General features: G+C 33.2%; 1 protein-coding gene across 1 annotated transcript in view; it reads left to right on the forward strand.

The window, feature by feature from the left end:
• Nucleotides 1-19,080, forward strand: part of PTPRQ (protein tyrosine phosphatase receptor type Q) — a 197,347-nt gene that overhangs the window by 164,361 nt on the left and 13,906 nt on the right. Inside the window, exons 36-39 of the mRNA XM_004280590.3 lie at nucleotides 4,893-4,919; nucleotides 5,573-5,654; nucleotides 8,780-8,870; nucleotides 13,811-13,887. Coding sequence (XP_004280638.2) covers nucleotides 4,893-4,919; nucleotides 5,573-5,654; nucleotides 8,780-8,870; nucleotides 13,811-13,887 — 277 coding nt within the window. The remainder of the gene's footprint in view (nucleotides 1-4,892; nucleotides 4,920-5,572; nucleotides 5,655-8,779; nucleotides 8,871-13,810; nucleotides 13,888-19,080) is intronic.

A 19,080-nucleotide genomic window follows, 5' to 3' on the forward strand; every position in this document is an offset into this window, starting at 1 on the left:
TGTTTACCTTATAAGGTGAAGTTTGAGTCAGCTGTATAGTACTAGCCACTGGTTGGGATAATATTTTTAATTTGTATTGAGGACCAGAGAAAAGTCATTGGTGATTTGATAAAAAGAAAGGAGGAGGGTCTGAAAGGATACTATTTGAAAGCCTATAACAAAAACAATAGAAAAAAACAAAAATTAAGATCCCTTTGAAAGCATTACAGTAAATGCTTTGGATAAGTAACAGAATATCATTGTAGAAATAAATGTAAACGTTGGAATAATGAATTGATATATAAACTAAAAACCTCACACTCAATATTTTACAAAACTTGGAAAGATCAGTTAACATGTTTTATCAGAAAGATTCTTCAAACATTTTTAGTTGAATATGAAGTACATGTTAGTGTGACAAATACAGATTTTTACATTAAGGCAATAAAATTTGAGGTTCCTTTCTTTTTAACCTAACTTAACCAGTTAAGTAGAAAACACTGTTTCTCAATTTGTCTTATTCCACTGGTAATGCTGATTTAAGCTGCTCATCTATAGGCTATCCTCTATGGCTCTCTATTTGCACTATATTTTAATTCCCTATAGATTTCAACTAATTGACCTTGAGGTAAAGCTCAGTCTCTGTGACAATATGGTCTTCAATCACCACTGCCAACATAAATAAATGGTTCCTCTCTGGATCTATCAAGAGTAATCTGAGCGGAATTTAAGTTTTTGATAGACTTTGAAAAAAAAATGAGCCCAGACATGAAATAATACCCTTTTCAACAAAAGGGCACAGGATTTAAGCTAAGATTCATGTAATAAAAAGTGTTTAGCCCTTCATATTGGAAAGTGGTCAGTTATCTTACTGAAATCTGAACAATTCCCAAATTGATTTATACACTAATGAACTGAATATGATTTGACACTATCCTTCACTGTTGTATTGTAAGTGAATAAAATAAGAGGACCATACCAGTCTAACATGCTCTCCATGTAACAATTTTTTAAGTTTTTAAAAATATTAATAGAAAGTTTTTTGCGTCTCTTTGAGTGTCTCCATAGATCACTTTATTTGAAAATAGCACTCCTGAAATAACATTGTTGATTCTCATACACATTAATTTCTATGAGGTTTTTTTATGCTTATCTAACCAAATAATTTTTCTTAAAGGAATTTAATTTCTTCATCAGTAACAAGTCAATGCATTTTCTTCATATTATATGCCACCTTCTTTTCTAATTCCCTGCATAAATTGTCCACATTACTATTTTCTCCTGTTTACAAACAAAACTTTAAAACTTCAAAGAAAAATAAAATTTAGAATGCAGCCACTAGTTAAGAGAGAAATATACAATATGAAGCTAAGAATCAAGACAATGACATGGAGACTACAGACAAAAACAAGAAAAAAACTAACTTTTATTTGAAACAGGTCATTTATGCCAAAATGTCTTCTCTATTTAAGCTTTCCAGATAGGTATTTTGATTTCAGTTCACACATAATTGTGAGATAAGCATGGACTGGAAAATTACATAAAAACAGACTGTTAGAAGCCTCGTTTCTCCCATTATGTAAATACAAGTGTGACGAACAGCTTATGTAAAGTGATTGGGTTTAGATAAACAGCGATACTGAAAAATAAATACATAAAGCCAAACAGATCTTATTTTTTAAAACCTGTTTTTTTAATTACTTGTCTAGACAAGAGTGACTCTATTGTTCATGTAATTTCCTAAGTATCTAGCACCTGTTAACTTCTAATGTGAGAGGATCTGATATGGCTTTGTTTAGACCTGTATACTGTTTATTGATGCATCTATGATCATACTTATTTAAACCTTTGAGTAGGATCTCCTGAGAATTCTCAATCACTTAATACTTTTGTGGAAAATTCATTTAATTCAGATATCCTCTCATAATAATCAGAGCAGTTGTATTTAGCTTACTATGTATCTTAGTCTGAATTCATCCACAATTTTATATTTAACAATGATTTATTCACTGTCTACTACGAATAAGTTTATGAGGGACTTGTAGTAAGCCAAGTGTTAATCCTGCCCCTGCCTTCAAGCACACATGAATCTCAATACATGTGTCCTTAATACATGTACTTTTATATAGCCGTAACAGAAGGTGGAAGATGATTTGTCCATAGAAATTTAGTTTCATAGAAGGAAGAAATGATTTTCTCTGTAACAGAACAGGGTAAGGTCCATGGGGGAGTTAACATTTGAATCAGCCATTAAGCAATCAGGAAAATCTGGTTGTGGGGAAACACCTGGAACGGTAGAAGAAACTGATAGTGAAAATATCTGGAGTACAAACAGGGTAATGTGAAGGGTAGTTATAAGGAATAATGTAAAAAATGCAGGCATGATTAGAAATGCTTTCACATGATAATATGAAAATTATTACAGCCTTTATATTATTAGGGATTTATTTAGAATTTGAATTGAGAACTAGAAAACCAAACGTGGCTTTGAAATATTTGTGATCACTGTTTATTCTGGGACTCTGATTAGGAAGAATACCATAGGAAATCTTGCTGCTTAATTTAGTGCAATCTAGTCTTCCCAGTTTTGAGTAAAATTTATTCTTTTGGAAACAAAAAAAAATCATTATATCAGTATCAATTGTAGAACAGATCAGTAGGAGGAACTTGAGTTCAATAAAACTAGAAATAGCAATTTTAATACTAATGATAGTAACTAACATTTACGTACTGCTTCCAAAGCCAGGGGTGGGCGTTTCCTAGCATTTTACATACATGAGCTTGATTTACATATATTTGCCCTATTTTCTAAATTAGGAACTAAGAAAGATTAAGTGACTTGCTCAAGATAATATAGCTGGTAATTGTTGGATCAGGTATTTGAAACCATTTTTCAAAGGGCATTGTATTTTTTAAGAAAAGAATTCACAAATATCCACCCAAATCCAATAGCTAGCCAGTTATGGTTTAAAATCAGTATCTCTAGAGAGATCTTTCAAATGCAAAATAAAATAATAATAGTAAAATAAAAGCAACCTGCTGTGGAGTTCTTCACTGAAATGAAATTGACTAAAAGGTATTAATCATAATTTCTAAATGAGAGAATAGAACATTAATCAAAGTAGAACAAGGATATGAATAATAATCTCGTGCTTTAGCTATTTCTTGCTCTACAAACTAGCTCTATTTCAGGTTCTAGATAGCACAGTAAAAATATTTTTGCCAGTACTACCTCAAATAATCCTGGATCCTCTGGGAAAAGAGAATCTCCCCACTATAGGATGGCTGTCATTAAAGCAGATGTAGTGTTTGAATTTCACCAATCACAAACTCAATAATGTTCCCTGTTATAAAAGTGATCTCCACTTAACTCAAGCATTCCCATTTCTGCGTGGTAGCAGGGAAAATGATCTTGCTAATTCAAGTATCTCATTCATTTCTATCTTAAGCTCAATTCATTAATATTTGCCCAACCTGACCTTCGTTCCTTTCCTATTTCTGAGGAATATCATGGCATAGGAACACTGGGGCATCAGGCATCTTCAGGGTCTTGGGTAGTGTGTGTCTGGCTCATGGTTGTCTTTTTTTCTTGCTGGTCTTTGCTGAGGCGTAATTATTTTCAACGGGGATTGCTTGCTGCCTTAGTCCCCACTGCATGTGTCAGAAGTCTTTCCAGGCCCTCCAATTCATACACTGTTTTCCTGTCCCCAAATTAAGGATTCTTCTGATTCAATATCCCATTCAGGCATCTCCATATCAATCTAGTTAGAGTCAGAATTTCTCTGGTGCCTCCTTAGAATCACTCTAGGGTATTGTGAGAAGCCCACAAGGTCATCCACCAAGACTCTGCTCTAACCTATGATTCTATGCTATGCTATGTTGCTGTACTAGGTTATACCCTGAGGAGCTGAGAGATACTTCCTTCTGCTTGGGGACACCTATAGCATTAACCAAGAATTCTACCACTCTTCTTCATAATACTTGCTCCAGCACCTCCATATTTTTCACCAATTCCTGTGTTGTAATGAAATACACTCTTTTGACTCACGTTTTCTTCATTGAACACACACATCTGTGACCATTTTCAAAGTATTTAAGCCACATTTTTCAATCTAATATTTTTCATTTGTCCTTTACTTCAAAAACCATATCCTCTTATAAATATCTGTCACTTAAGAAATACAGTGAAATTGTCTCTAATAATATTTAAAATTAAAAACTTTGATAAAGGTACATGTTCTTCATTTTATTTCATCATACTTTGTGCCTTTTGTGTTTTTTTGCAGTGCTAATTTGTTGTGCATGACAAATGTTATTAAAGATGTACCCATCTCTGAATTTGTGTGTTGCATAGTCTATTTAGCTGTTAAAAATTATTTCAATTTTTTTCAGAGTATAAATAACTTGACCAATGAACTGCCACAAAAGATATGTATATCCAAAGTAATTGAAATGATTGTCATTTTTTATGGTTATATATTCATGAAAACTCACTCATGAAACAAGACTTAGGCAATTTGATGTCATATTTCAAAGATTCACCCTCCCTGATTTAGCACTTTTTATGAACAAAGAAAAAAATTTAATTCACATTAACTTTTTTAGACCAATAAATACTATGCAATATATTAAAAAGTGACCTGTTTTTGATGTAATGCCCCAAATGCCTAACAATATAAAATAGTACCTTCTCAGCTTGAGAAAGAAGCCAAATTATTATCTGGCCATATTTGGGTCCAAATAATATAATTTCAAAAATGATATAGAATTTAAAATAATGATCAAATATCAATTAAAGGCATAGCATATTATATATTGCTGATTTACCCTGTTCTTCTGATTTTAATCTAAAACTCTTTCAGAAAGAGCTGTACCCTCAACTCATAATCCATTTAACACAATCTCTGTTGCAGGTTACTTAGTTATAGAAAATCCATCAAGTAAGTTTGTTAAATATCTTTTCTTCTTTCTGAGTATCAACTCTGGATTCCCTGATTCGATGAATCTCAATGTGTGGTTCCTTTTTTGTATGTTTGTTAGAAAAACCTCCAAGCTGGATATAAATCATAAAAGCATGACTAATTGCATGGTAACTGGAGAAATGCTTTCTCTCTCTCTGGGGTGAAGCCTGCATGTCTGTATTTTAGCTTGGGAAGTAATACAGGGATATTTAAACTCCTTAGGGTTTAAAAACCATGTCGTTACGAGAATGAGGTCACTGCAATATTTTATATCTTCTAAAACCTTGTAACGTATAAAATGTTTTCTGTATGACAAAGAGGTTTTATGTGTTTTAGGATTCAATGATGACTTTATGCCCTTACATTTGCTTGAAAAACTTTCTTCATTAAAATGTTAAATCATTCATTTAAAGTCACTTAAAATTTGAAGGATTTTTATACCATGAAATACAAAGAAAGTGAACTTAAAGGGGGAAGCTAATTTTGTAAATATGACAGAGTGACTTTAAAGGGCTGTGTGCTTTTGAAATGTCCCTTGTCCTCTAACTTGTCAACTGTAAAGAGAGTGCCCAGGCTAAAGGAAAAGAACTCAACCTAACGTGACTCCATTTTATACCTTTCTTTGCTTGGAGGCCGATAAGCAAGAAATCCTTTCTGCAACATGTTGAAGAGCTTTGCACAAACAACAACCTAAAGTTTCAAGAAGAATTTTCGGTATGTTACTAGCAGTTGTCACAACATTGCCAGACCTCCAGTCGTTTCATGTGTCACATTTCATGTCCAGTTTAAGCTTGCAAGGCCATGAAGGACTCTGGCCTTGATAATCAATACCCAATTACCAGGTTGATTGTTTGGATAGTAACATTACACTGGGCAGCCTCTGGTGCAACCTGAACAGAATTATTCACCTACTGTGTCAGGAAAAGGTGCTCCGGATCAGAGACCTCCCCAGCAAGGGCAGCCTGGCCCTGTTTCTTCTTTGCTGTCTCACCCAGATGTACATGCAACTATAGAATGCTGTATGCATCAGGTTTTGTGTGTGTACGAGGTTTGGGTGGTACCGTAAATGTGGCTTTATATTTAAATAACTGTTTTAGATTTAGAAACTAAATAATTCCATTTCATATTTGCCTGCTTAGTTTATGTTAGTGGTATAGATGAACCTGAGAACAGAACTTGATGTTTCCAGAAATTATTTTAAAAATGTTATTTTTAGAACTTTCCAAAAATAAAAAACAGATAAAAAGAAGCCTATAAAACACAGGTATTACTTAAGTGATCATGGAATAAATGCAGTATCACGTTATGGAGAATATATGAAGTTAAGAACTTGTTACTTTTACACTTTTTGAAAGTTAAGATTAATTTTATTGCTTTTAGCATCTTATATAGCCATAAAGTTGAAATTACATTAAAACATAAGGCATGTGCTAGTCTACAAGCTATTTTAAAACTTGTGAGGCTCTTTCCTAACTTATTTTGTATTATAAAAATAAAACAGATTTCTAAATGTTACCAAAAACTTTATTTCTAGTTTTTCATGAACTTTTAGTGTGTGAACAAAAACAACTGGCTTGAATAATTCAGGATTGTAATATTTCAGTCTCTCAGGAAATAATCACAAAAAATGTGAGAAGATTAATGGTATTTCCTACAGCTTTTGGTTATGCTTCTTAAGTAATATTGGTCTGGTTTTAACAAAATCAGTGGTACCATAAAACTCTTCTTAGCATTTATGCAGCAAGAACTGTCAATTTTTCAGGAACAAAAGGGTAGTTTCATTAGAATAGGAGTGAATATAGTTAACATTATACATGACTGAGTAGATGAAAAGTTTTATTAGCAATAACATTTTCTCATATATTATAATGAGAAAGCTTCTAGTTTAACTTTTTTGGAGATCATGGTTTTAAGTACTTGGGTGTTTTTATATAAATATATAGGTTGTGTATATTAGGTAAATGTATATTCACATGTAAGGAACATGGTTTTTTTAATTGCTTTTAGTTCTAGTGCTGTATTTTTTAACTGTTTTAATAAACAAATGCATATTTGATGCATATGTTTGATAAAACTTGTAACTCAGGTCATATTCGCTTATACCTTAAATATTAATAAGCTCCACTACGTGACAGGTATTGATATATATGAATTCAACACTTAAACAGCTAAGTGACCTTGGGTAAATCACTTAAACTCTCTGTTGTTCAATGTCCTCATTTGTAAAATGCTGTATCTATCTTGTTGAATTGTGAATACTAAACCGATTGAATGTGTGTAATACTAAGAATAGTGGCTGGCACAACTATTTGCCATCATAGTGATGATTTCATAAAGAAGTTCAAATGATGAAGAAGAACTGCAGACATGTATTAAAAAAAAAACCCAAATGACACCGTATCATGATGGAGCTATGCAGAAAGAAGTGAGGATCAACTCTGTTTGGATAGCTGTCAGAAAAGACTTTACAAAAAGGTGACCTGCCAGATGAACTTTAGGATGGAGCAGAAGTCCAATAAGTATATAAAGGGGGAAAGGTATTCTAGAGAGAGAGAATGAATGCAAAAACATAAGGATGCAAAGCAGTTCCACCCATCTGTGATCCCACTAAAAACTGGGAACCGTAGGAGAAAGAGCTAAATAGGAAAGGTTGGTTGAGGCCCTGTGTGCTCTGATAAGAATAAGACCACTGAGTGTAACATTACTATCCAAACAGTTAACCTAGTAATTGGGTATTAATTATCAAGGCCATAATCATTTAAATCTATAAATGGAAACTTCTGTAACTACAGAAAAATAGGTACCACTTTTCAGGTGATTCCAATTCAACTTCTTTTCCCCCTCTATTTCTTTGTCTCTTATAAATATGCTGACATATACTCCCAAAACCTGACACAAGGAAGCTGTTCTAGGATTCCTCACTTGGTTAAAAAATTTTTTTCTAAGCCTTTAGTGCCAAAACGCCAGAATTCAGATGCTTATTAATACTGTCCCTCTTCTCTAACACATACACACTCATAAAATACTGTCCAGAATTCTCTTTGAGGAAAAATAAGGGAGAAGGGAAAATTATCCAATTAAAAGAAATCCTTTATAATAAAGTGGGAAAAAATTGCAAAACCCCACGGTTTTAACACTTTTTAAGGAATTTGGTAAATTGAGGCATTTCTAATATGGAAAACTATAAATTTCATAAATGTAAATCATCAGCTCAACAAAATAATTAACACATTTTCTTGCACCAGCTTTCTTTATGATGAATGGATTATATCGTGATTTTTCACCAAAATGTCAATAACAGATCTTGACCCTTCCTCTGATAATTCTTTATCACACCTTTGCATTCCGCTATCGATTTAACAGTGCCCACTAAGAACAGGAATTGACCTTTGGCATTTTCTCACAAACTGACCAATGTTGTACCAATAAATAGGCGTGAAATCACACTGCCTGACGAGAAAAAACAAAAAATAAATCAACTCCCTTACGCTACTAAGTAGACATTAAAATATTAAATAATACACAGTGTGTATTTGACAAAACCATTAGTAAATTATGAAAGGAGTTACTAACATGGTTGCTGCACCTCAGAGCTTCCCAAAGGGCAAAGAAATTATGCCAGAGAAAGCAGTAGCTCAACTAATCAATTCTATTCAGGAATTTTCAGTGAAAGTTCATGTAAGTTCATTACTGTTAATTTGACCTTGCTTCTGCAGTTATGAGAAGTGTTGTCATTTTAAAAGTAAAAGGATTTAGAATAAAGAATAGTCTTTTACTAAGTGGAACTTCTTGTTTACCTCTGAAATAAATCTAAACTTTGCAATGACTTCAATCCACAGGAATTACCAAAATTTCTTCAGGATCTTTCTTCCACTGATGCTGATCTGCCTTGGAACAGAGCAAAAAACCGCTTTCCAAACATAAAACCATGTATGTGTACATACTATTTCTGGTTTTAGATAATGAAACATTTTCAAATGAGAGCAAAATGCATTTTAGCATTTTTTCTTAAATATATATTACATATTAATTGGATTATAATAATGCATTTTATTAGCAGCTGTTAAATTGTATCTCTTTTGCTTTGTTAATATTTATTAAAGTTAATGTACATGGTTTTCAGCTTATTCACACAAGGTTTACTCATGCAGGTGTAAGAAACTGTAGACCTAGTAGTTTCTTAGCTTTGTAATTTAACCCAAGTAACGAACCTTTCTAATATCTTCCTACAGACCTAGTTCTCAAATGAAAAGAGAAAGTTCACACATAACTTTGTGCATTAGTTTTCTTAAAAGCATGGCAGTGCTTTGTTAAGGAATATAAAAAATGCATTGCAAAATATTCATTGAAGATCAAAATAAAGGTATGCTTACCAGGATTGGTTTTACAAAGGAGGCGGGCTTGTGCCTTACCACAGTGAACATGGCTTCATTTTTCAGTCAATAAGAAAAGAAACCATCTTACATGGTACACTGTTATTATTCCTTATGTCATTAAAAAGAATGTCTACTGATGTGAAATAAAAAACCATATTATTGCTTTAAGACTTAGCAGTGATGTGAAAAAAAATAACATTCCTCTGCTAATAATAGCTATATGTTTGATATATTTTTTTCAACAGATATTCCTACTAACTATATTCTGATTCAATACATTTTTATATATGAAATTAAAAAGTGGTATTTGTTAAGCTCTGAAATAGTATTGTTTCAAAATCTAGAGTTTTAAAATATTCCTAATTTTAGAGTTAGTATATATATATTTTTCTATGTTCTATGCCTTTTCAAAACTGTATTGGGGAAACTTCCATATATATATATAAATTGAACTCTTCTGTCTAGAAAGACACAGACTTAAAGAAGGGTGTAATCACAGAATGTAAAATCATAAGGATATGGATAGGAAGAAATGGACCATATTCTGTTATTCTAGAACTAGAGGCATGAAGTAAACAAATTTAGGGAAACATGATATAGCAGGTAGTAATCTAACGGAATCTGTTAATTCCCAAGAATTAGAAAAGGATGAAAATACAAATAGCTTTAATCACCTAAAATCCTTCCCGGAACAAAACAAATCAAAGGTAAATGACTTTAAGAGTAAGTTGACAAATAAGACATCATTGTAGGAAATAAGGAATGTTAGTGTTACATCTCTCAATTCCTGTGGCATGACCTTTCTTAATAAGTCCTTTTGTTCTCCCTTTCAGAGAGTTAACTTGAGTTGGATGCATCATAAATTTAAGAGATACGGAAATTCTCATGTTTTTATATTCATCTATACCTAAATTTCCTTCAGACTCTCTGCTTCATGATTACTTAGTGATATTCTGTGAAAACAAGTACTATAGTGTGATTGAAGGACAGTTACTGTGGAATATGTAATATTTATTTACAATTGTGTATTTGGCTGAAGTAATGTGTATCACTATATATAAGTAAATCAAATATATCTAACTTATTTCCAAAGACTAAAGAGTATCTGACTTAAAAATATATATAAAAATTTGATATGTTAGACATTTTAAAAAATGTGTCATTTCAATCTTTTATTATTAAGATCTCAGTGCATTATTTTCTGGGTTCACATAATGGCCATAGGAAAAGTCACATAATGCTAGCTTGCTAGCTCTTACAGCATAAGAAATGAATACGAGTGGTCAATATAACTAAACAGACATCCTTAAAACAACAAGAACTGAGGGGTAAGATTATCCAGATATCTAAAGCTAAGACAAAAAATAACTAGTGATGGAATTATGTTGTAAACCAAGGACGTTTTAGAATATTAAAAGCTTTGCATGCATGTTTTTCGCCTTTTCTAGAGTCAAATGGATAATGTCCAATTGTATTCTGCTTTCTTCTTGATTTCAGTACAGAAAACTTATGGTAATTTTTCTAATAATATACTACATCCACATCCAATATCCTTTAATGGATTTTTAGGGGAAAGCTTTTTCTTAAGTGTCCTCTTAAAGAGTTGGAGGTCCTATAAGAAATAATTTTGTTAGGAAGAATGTTATATTTTTCAAGAATATTATTAGAATAATTTATTAGTTCAACTAATACATACTGCCTGCTGTATAGTAAAATGACTAAAACCATGTGGGCTCTAATCAAACTTCCTGGGCTGCAGTTCTGTTTACCTACTAACTACTTTAGTGACTGGACATATTATTTAGTGGTGTCGACCTCCTAACTTTCAGGAGTAGATGAAATAACCATGTAAATCACTTTGCCCAATACCAGAACACAGGAAGCTCTCCTAAGTATTAGCTCTTATGATTGTTAGTAATCAATAGACTGCTCATTTTTAAAAGCCTCTAACTTTCTGGGTGAAAAAAATTTAGTAACAGGCCCTTAGAGTCTACGGTCTGGAGATGATAAACCTACTTCCCTAACCTCAGTTGAAAGACAAGCTATAAACTCACTTCTGCCTAGATGGACAAACAGACCCTCGCCCCTGCCCACATATACGTGGAACAAGAAAATGAAATGTTTAAACTAAATACATTCTCCCATTGTGCTTGCAGAGAAGCCATAAAGCTGAAATGTTTTTTTTCTCCCGTAGAGAGTGAATTCATTTAATAGAGTCTGAATTTTAGCTTGAGTCAGCTAAGTGAGATTCATTGTTTCCCCTGAGTAATGTAGGAAGTAGGATTTCAAATATCACAGTGCATTTTAGAAGATATTAGCTTACAGGGCTTTAAGATACTAGAATTAGCAGCAAATGCGTGCAGAAGAGATTTCCAAGTCTCTCTTTGACAGGACACTATGACCTTCAGAAGTGTTCCAACACCATGAAGAAAAGTTTAGCTTGCTGTTGACTCAGTTATAAGCAGGCATATCGAGTGAATAGAAATCTGATGGCTTCCCTTCCTTAGTTACATGACTGGCCACAATGTCATTAAAATAGGCAGATCATACCAAATTCAAAATCTTTGGGATATAAATCATTCACATAAATTTGCTTGAACAATCCCCCTTCTTTAGATTCAAACACATTGGTCAGGTCATTATGATTACTATTGGTACAGCAAAGTCATTTAACATACAACGTGCTTAATTTTAAGAACATAAGAACGTGTTTTGTGTTCTATACAGCTTTATGAGTTCTATAAGCTTTCGTATAAGTTTTCCTCAGAGGATTCTACAAAATAAATATTACAACTATATATTATAGCTGAGGTAACAAGGGAACGGAGAAGTTAAGCAATTCACCCAATGCCATAAATGGTAGATAGATCATCTGTAATTCAAACACAAACCCACATTTACCTATTTTTCCTTCAGTACTGAGTGCCTTCCCATTAAGATTAAAAACAAAACAAAACAAACAAAAAACCTTCAAAATAATTAAGTAGTAATAGATAAGTAGTAATAGATAAGTAGTAATAGTAATAGATATCATTCCCTTGTCTAGTTAAAATTAGCACTGGACATTTCAATTATAATACCAACTCGGTAAAAATTCTCAGGAAAAAATAATTTTTTGATACTTTTCTTTGAAGAAAAGTAATGTGTAAAGGTTATCTAATTTTGCCATACCTTAAAAGTCTAAAAAATAATCATTAAAAGTTTGGTATTAAAGAAAGAATAGGCAGATAAATTAAGGGAAGAGTATAAATGGTCCAGAAATAGACCTAAACACATAGAGAAAACTAGTGTGTGATAAAAGTGGTGTTTTGAACAAGGGAGTAAGGATGGACTATTTGTTGTTCCAAATGTTAACAAACAAACAAACAATAAAGGTAGATTTTACCTCATTCTGTTTCAAAAGAAAAAAAAGCCCAATGGATCAAAAATCAAAATATTTAAAACAAAAGCAGAACACCGTATTAACGTCCCAGAAGGAACTATGAATGAATTTGTGAAAATAAGAATATTGGTGTGACAAAGACCTTTGTATATATCACACAAGAAGCCACAGTGAAGCCATAATGAAAAATAATGAGAAATTTGATTACAAAATATATAAATTTTATCCATGGCAAGGTAGCTAGCAGATAAACTGATTAATAGATAGAGGCAAAGACAAATGACAAACTAAAAGAAAAATTCAATACATGTAAAACATTCTTAGTATATTTTTAGAAAAATAGTATCATATGAAAATGTAATTAATAGAAAATGTATTTAAAATGGCCAAGGCATAAGCAAAGAAGCTCAATTTCACTCATATTTAAGAAAATCAATATAAATATTAGGAGACATCAATTTGTAACTATCAAAAGGTCATAAATTAAAATGTTTAATAATATGGCAGTGAAAGTAAGAGGAAAGTTCAAACTGTTCAAGCACTTTTGTTCAGAGTGATATGATATAACTTGAGAACAATTTGTCAGTATCTTTCAAAATTTGAGATGCACAATATGATTTGGGAATTTTACTGCTGGTAATGTATTCTACAAATAGACTCCTACATATGTGTAAAAAGTCCAGTTATATTTATTCAGCTTTTTATAATAACAAAATGAGATGAGTTTAAATCACCCTAAAGAGCTAAATAAGTATGTTATATTCAAGCACTGAAATACTATATGGCTTTTTAAAGTAATGAGCTAGATATTGTTGTTTATGCTAATATGGAAAGATACAAGTAAATAAGAAATTTTTGCAGAATAGTGTGTATATTGCCCACTTGTGGTCAATTTTATATGAATATATATAGAAAATCCTGGAAATAAATACAAGAACATATTAATAGTCATTGTCTCTGGGTAGTGGAAATATGGAATAATAGGGAATTTCTATTTAAAATTTTACAGCCGTCTATAATTTTTGATGTTATATCATGAACTTCTTTCTATTACTGCTATAGTAAGAAAGTAGCAAAGTGAATTAGCATTAATTTCTTATATTTTCTTCTAGATAACAATAACAGAGTGAAACTGATAGCTGATGCCAGTATTCCAGGATCGGATTATATTAATGCCAGCTATGTTTCTGTAAGTTGCTATTTTTATATATATTTTTATAAAACATAAATACTGCAGTATTACTCTTCAAGCTATTTAAAACAAGAAAATCATTACAACCTCTATGAATTTAATGTACCAGTTCCTTACAACATTATGTATCCCTATTTTATACATGGGGAAACGGAGGCTCCAAACAGAGATTGCAATTTACCCAACGATTATTTCACTAATAAGTGGCAGACGTACAACTTCTAGCTACATATCCCCTGGTCTTTCCACTATTTCCTACGTTTGTCAGAATATTCTCTGTACACAATGAGGTCGGCCAACCTCTCTTTCAAAGAAAAATTAGTCATATGTACAGTCATGTCCATATAATATAAAAACCTATTATGCTCTTCCTCCCTTCTAGATTTTCAGTCCTTCTAGGGAACTATGATGCCTTGTTCTTTTCAGCCTCAGCTACTTACAGAACGTGCACTCCATTGTAGCTACTCAACAAGCATATCTTAAGTGAACCAACATGGGGTGAACTGTGACATGCCTAGTATACTATGTTGCACATCACAGATAATAAATGCTTGCTGCATTGGATTGAAAGTTGAATAAACCAAAGTGTTTTAAGGATCTCTCCCTCTCCTTCTCCATGGCTCTTTTGTTCTCTCAATGCTCACCACTATCATAGGTACACAGAGACCTTAGATGCACCCAAGACCTCCACTTGGGTTGACACAATCACGAAATCCGAGAGTAGGAACTGCTTTTGTGGTTATTTAATCCAACCATTCACCCAGGAAATCTTTCTGAAAAATTACTTGTAATTAGATATTAGCCTATCTTGGCATTGATTCACCTATTTCCTCCTTAAGGCAGATGATTCTATCACTGAACTACTCAAATACACAGTTGTTTTATAAAAACAAGATATGTTCCCTTACATTTTCACCACTGACTTCAATTCTCATACATACCAAGGTTAACTATGCTTCTTATCATGACTCCACAGATACCTGAAGGTTCCCTCTACTGCCCACACTCCCACTGGTGTTTTATTTTTTCCTTATTCAGTCTTCTCATCCAGGCCTGCCATTTCATTTGGTCCCACTGGGGCTCTGCTTATGTGATGCTCCATCCTTTCCCCAACATCAAACATAACCTGTCCTATGTCCCATTCTCCCCAAGACTCTGTTAAGGGGGAAAAGAAGAATTCATCCTGAATTTTATATTGGTTGATAATTACTCCAAAATTACAATTATATATTGAATCTTATTGTGAAATAAGTGAACAATGGGAGCATTTAAGATTTCTTAATAGGAGAAGTGACGGGGGGTTGCAGAGGTTAATAAGTCATCCTTTGAATTTCATCCCATTTTTGTGCTAGAACTTTAAATCTATTTTGAAGAAAACCCAAATTTACTATTGTGATGGTATATTTTATTCATTTATCAAATCATTGATTTCCCTGAAAATGTAATTCTTTTCTAAAGATTTTGGTGAAATCTTGTGCTTACCAATTTTAATTGTATCCTAAACAATATAGCATGTAGAAGTTTTACTTTGATTTGTAGAATGAGGCATATATACATTTAGATATTTAAATTTAAACAATGATCATGTATTTTATGATACCATAGAACAGAGCAAGAACAAATTGTTGTATCAGTGATCTATTAATTCGTATCATTTTTATTCACCAATAAGTAGATACAAATGAATAGCTTATATCCTATAATGTTCAACCAGTTATGGGATGACAGTATAGGTTATGAATATGATTAGGAAGGCAACCAGACAGTTTTAGGAGGTATAACTGAACCACACATAAACAAAGGAATATTCATGAACCCCCAGTGTTCCCTCTAAATATTATAAGTTGTCAGGAGACAACCATAAGAAGATCACAATACAGGATGAGCAATAAACTAAATCTGAGTACATTAATACATATATATATATTCTGCTGTGGTCAAGTGATGTTGTAATATAATAAATTTTACAACAAATTCACTATGACCCATATGTAATGATATGCGTAATCATTACTGAGCTACATGGTAAGCAGGCCCAGATGGAAAGCACTTTATATTAAGGCAGGTTTCAGTATTGGAGTAGGCAGTATGCTGTATTGCTTTTACTTCTGGGGATATCTCCTTCGCCTGGGATGTCAGGAACAGATGGAAATAGACAAAGTCATAATACCATAGTGGCCTCTCACTTCTCTATCCCCAAATTCAGGCAGTCTTCACCTCAGAAATAGTGAAGATTTCTCAGAATGAATGTTTGATACCTCAGTTTCCCCCAACTCCCCACTTTTGTTCCATGGCACCTCCATCTGAAAGTTCATGAACACTTGTTCCAGGAGCAAAAGACAAAGGCCATCTACAAATGGACTCTGAATTCCTATTTCTTTGGAAGCTGGAGGAAAAGGGAAAAGAACTATAGAGCAAGGTAGAGAAAAAGCAAAATAACTAGTGTTTAGATGGAAAAGAAAAAGTGAAGTCTGGAGAAGGGAAAAGGGAAGACCAGTAGGTGGTCTGAAGGATGTACTTTAAGACTGGGAACTCCAGTCCTGGGTCTGTAATTAGATTACTATATGTTTATCTCTCTGCCCTTGGCTCTTCTTGGGAATTGTGCTCCTGAAGCTAGGACTCAAAGAGAGCCTGGAAAATGTTGATTAAGGATGGACTATGGGAGAGAGGTAGGGAGGAAAATAGATACTGCATCCTTGTAAACAACCACTAATTGTACACGTGACTTTAGGAATGTTTTCAAGAAAGCTAACAATAAGAACATTATGTAATGGGACAAGACCCCAACCCACCACCCCAAATTATCTCTCCTGTCAACCTGAGATGCCTGAAATTACTTCAATTTGAGGATAGCTTTTACCATAGCTGGAGATTGAAGATTAAAGGCTATGATGCAAAGGAGCTGTAATCGTATCAGAAACATCAGATTTCGTCTACTCTGGAAGAAGATTATAGTACCAAAGGACACTGAATCCCTGAAAAAGGGAAATGCAAATAACTAGGCGAAACATTTTATAAATTGATCAATTACAGTTTATTGTCCTCACCCTTAAAACGCTGCCAGGACACCATTCTCTCGATTTTCCATCTACAGCTTTGACACTTTCATCTCAGTCTCGTTGGTTCTCTCTTATCTCCTTGGCCACCAAACACTGAAATTATCTACAGCCCAATCCTTGAATTTACTGTTTCTTTCCAAACTCATTTCTTTGACAATCTCAACCATTCTTGTGATTTTAAGTAAGATCTATTTGCTAGCTACTTTGAAATTATGTCTCTAGTTTGGACTTCTTTCTGAATTCCAAGCTCATATACTCAGTTGCCTTCATGACATTGCCACTTGAATATCCAAAAGGAATTTCAAGTTTAATATTTCCATTATGAATTCTTGATTTTCCTTTTAACCTGCTTATCCTGGGTGTGGAGAAAAGGGAACCCACTACATTGTTGGTGGGAATGTAAATTGGTGCCGCCACTATGGAAAACAGTATGGAGCTTCCTTAAAAAACTAAAAGTAGAGTTACCATATGACCCAGCAATCCCACTCCTGAGCATATATCTGGAGAAAACTCTAATTCAAAAAGGTACTTGCACCCCAATGTTCACAGCAGCACTATTTACAATAACCAAGACATGGAAGCCACCTACATGTCCATCGACAGGTGAACGGATAAAGATATGGTGTATATAGACATAGGAATATTACTCAACCATTAAAAAAGAATGAAATAAAGCTATTTGCAGCAACATAGATGGACCCAGAGATTGTCATACTAAGTGAAGTAAGTCAGAAAGAGAAAGAAAAAGACAGAAATACCATATGATATCACTTATACGTGCAATCTAAAATATGATACAAATGAAACAGAAACAGACTCACAGACATAGAAAGCAAATTTATGGTTACCCAAGGGGAAAGGGGGTAGGGGACAGATAAATTAGGCGTTCAGGATTAGCAGATATAAAGTACTATCTATAAAACAGATAAACAACAACAAGGTCTTACTGCATAGCACAGGGAATGATATTCAATATCCTGCAATAAACCACAATGGAAAAGAATATGAAAAAGAATATATATTATATATGTATAACTGAATCACTTTGCTTTACACCAGAAACTAACACAACATTGCAAATCAACTATACTTAAGTAAAAAAAAAAGTTTTTTTTAAGTCTGCTCTTCCTGAAGTTTTCCCCATCTTCATTTGGAATCATTATTGACTTCTCTATTTTTCTTATACCCAGTATCCAATCCATAAGCAAATTCTCTTGGCTCTGTCTTCAGAATTTATCCAGATTTTATCACTTCTCACAATCCCCATTGCTATCGCCCAAACTAACCCTTGGTTGGATTGTTGCAATAACCTTCTAACTACTCTCCCTCCTTTCTCCTTTAAACCATATCAGCTTGTCTTACAGAAACCAGGATGAAACTCTTAAACCATATACTCTGTATGTTCAAAATCTTTCAAAGGCTTTCCATATCATTCAGAGTAAAATCCAAGATCTTATAATTACCTACTCTAGGACCTAAAGCACCATTGTCCTCCCTCCCTTGTTCTTTCCGACGTCACCTTCTATTACTGTCCCCCTCATTCCAGCCACTTGCTGTTCTTAGAACATTCCAGACACATCTCTCCTTTAATGCTGTTATACTTGACTTTCTACCTGGAACACTTTTCCTTCAGATCTTGAAGGGATTACCCCCTTTCTGCTTCAGTTCTTTCCTCAGATTTCACCCATGAGTCTTTTCTGAACACCCTATTTTCTGAAAACTCTCTCTCACAACACATCACTTTTAAAAACTCTATGTAAATTGTTTATTTAATAGACTTATTAATAGGCTTGATGTCTATTTCCCCTAACTAGAATATAAGATAAATGAGAGTAGGAATTTTAGTCAGTGATGAATCCTCAGCTCCTAGAATAGTGCCTGACACACAGTAGACCTTCATAAATATTATCTGAATGGAGGAATGTGCATATTTTAAAAGTCTGCAGAGAAAGTGACTAAAATATTAATGGTGCTTCATTATGGATAGTGAGATTACAGATTAATTCCACATTCTATTTTGTATTTTTCTGAATTTTCCAAACATTCTACACTGACTATATATTACTTTTTTAACCTAAAAAAAAAAACCTTTACAATGTAAAATAATTATATATTTCAACTGAGACTGGAA

The sequence above is a fragment of the Orcinus orca genome, chromosome 11 (genome assembly GCF_937001465.1).
Source record: "Orcinus orca chromosome 11, mOrcOrc1.1, whole genome shotgun sequence".
Classification (NCBI taxonomy): domain Eukaryota; kingdom Metazoa; phylum Chordata; class Mammalia; order Artiodactyla; family Delphinidae; genus Orcinus; species Orcinus orca.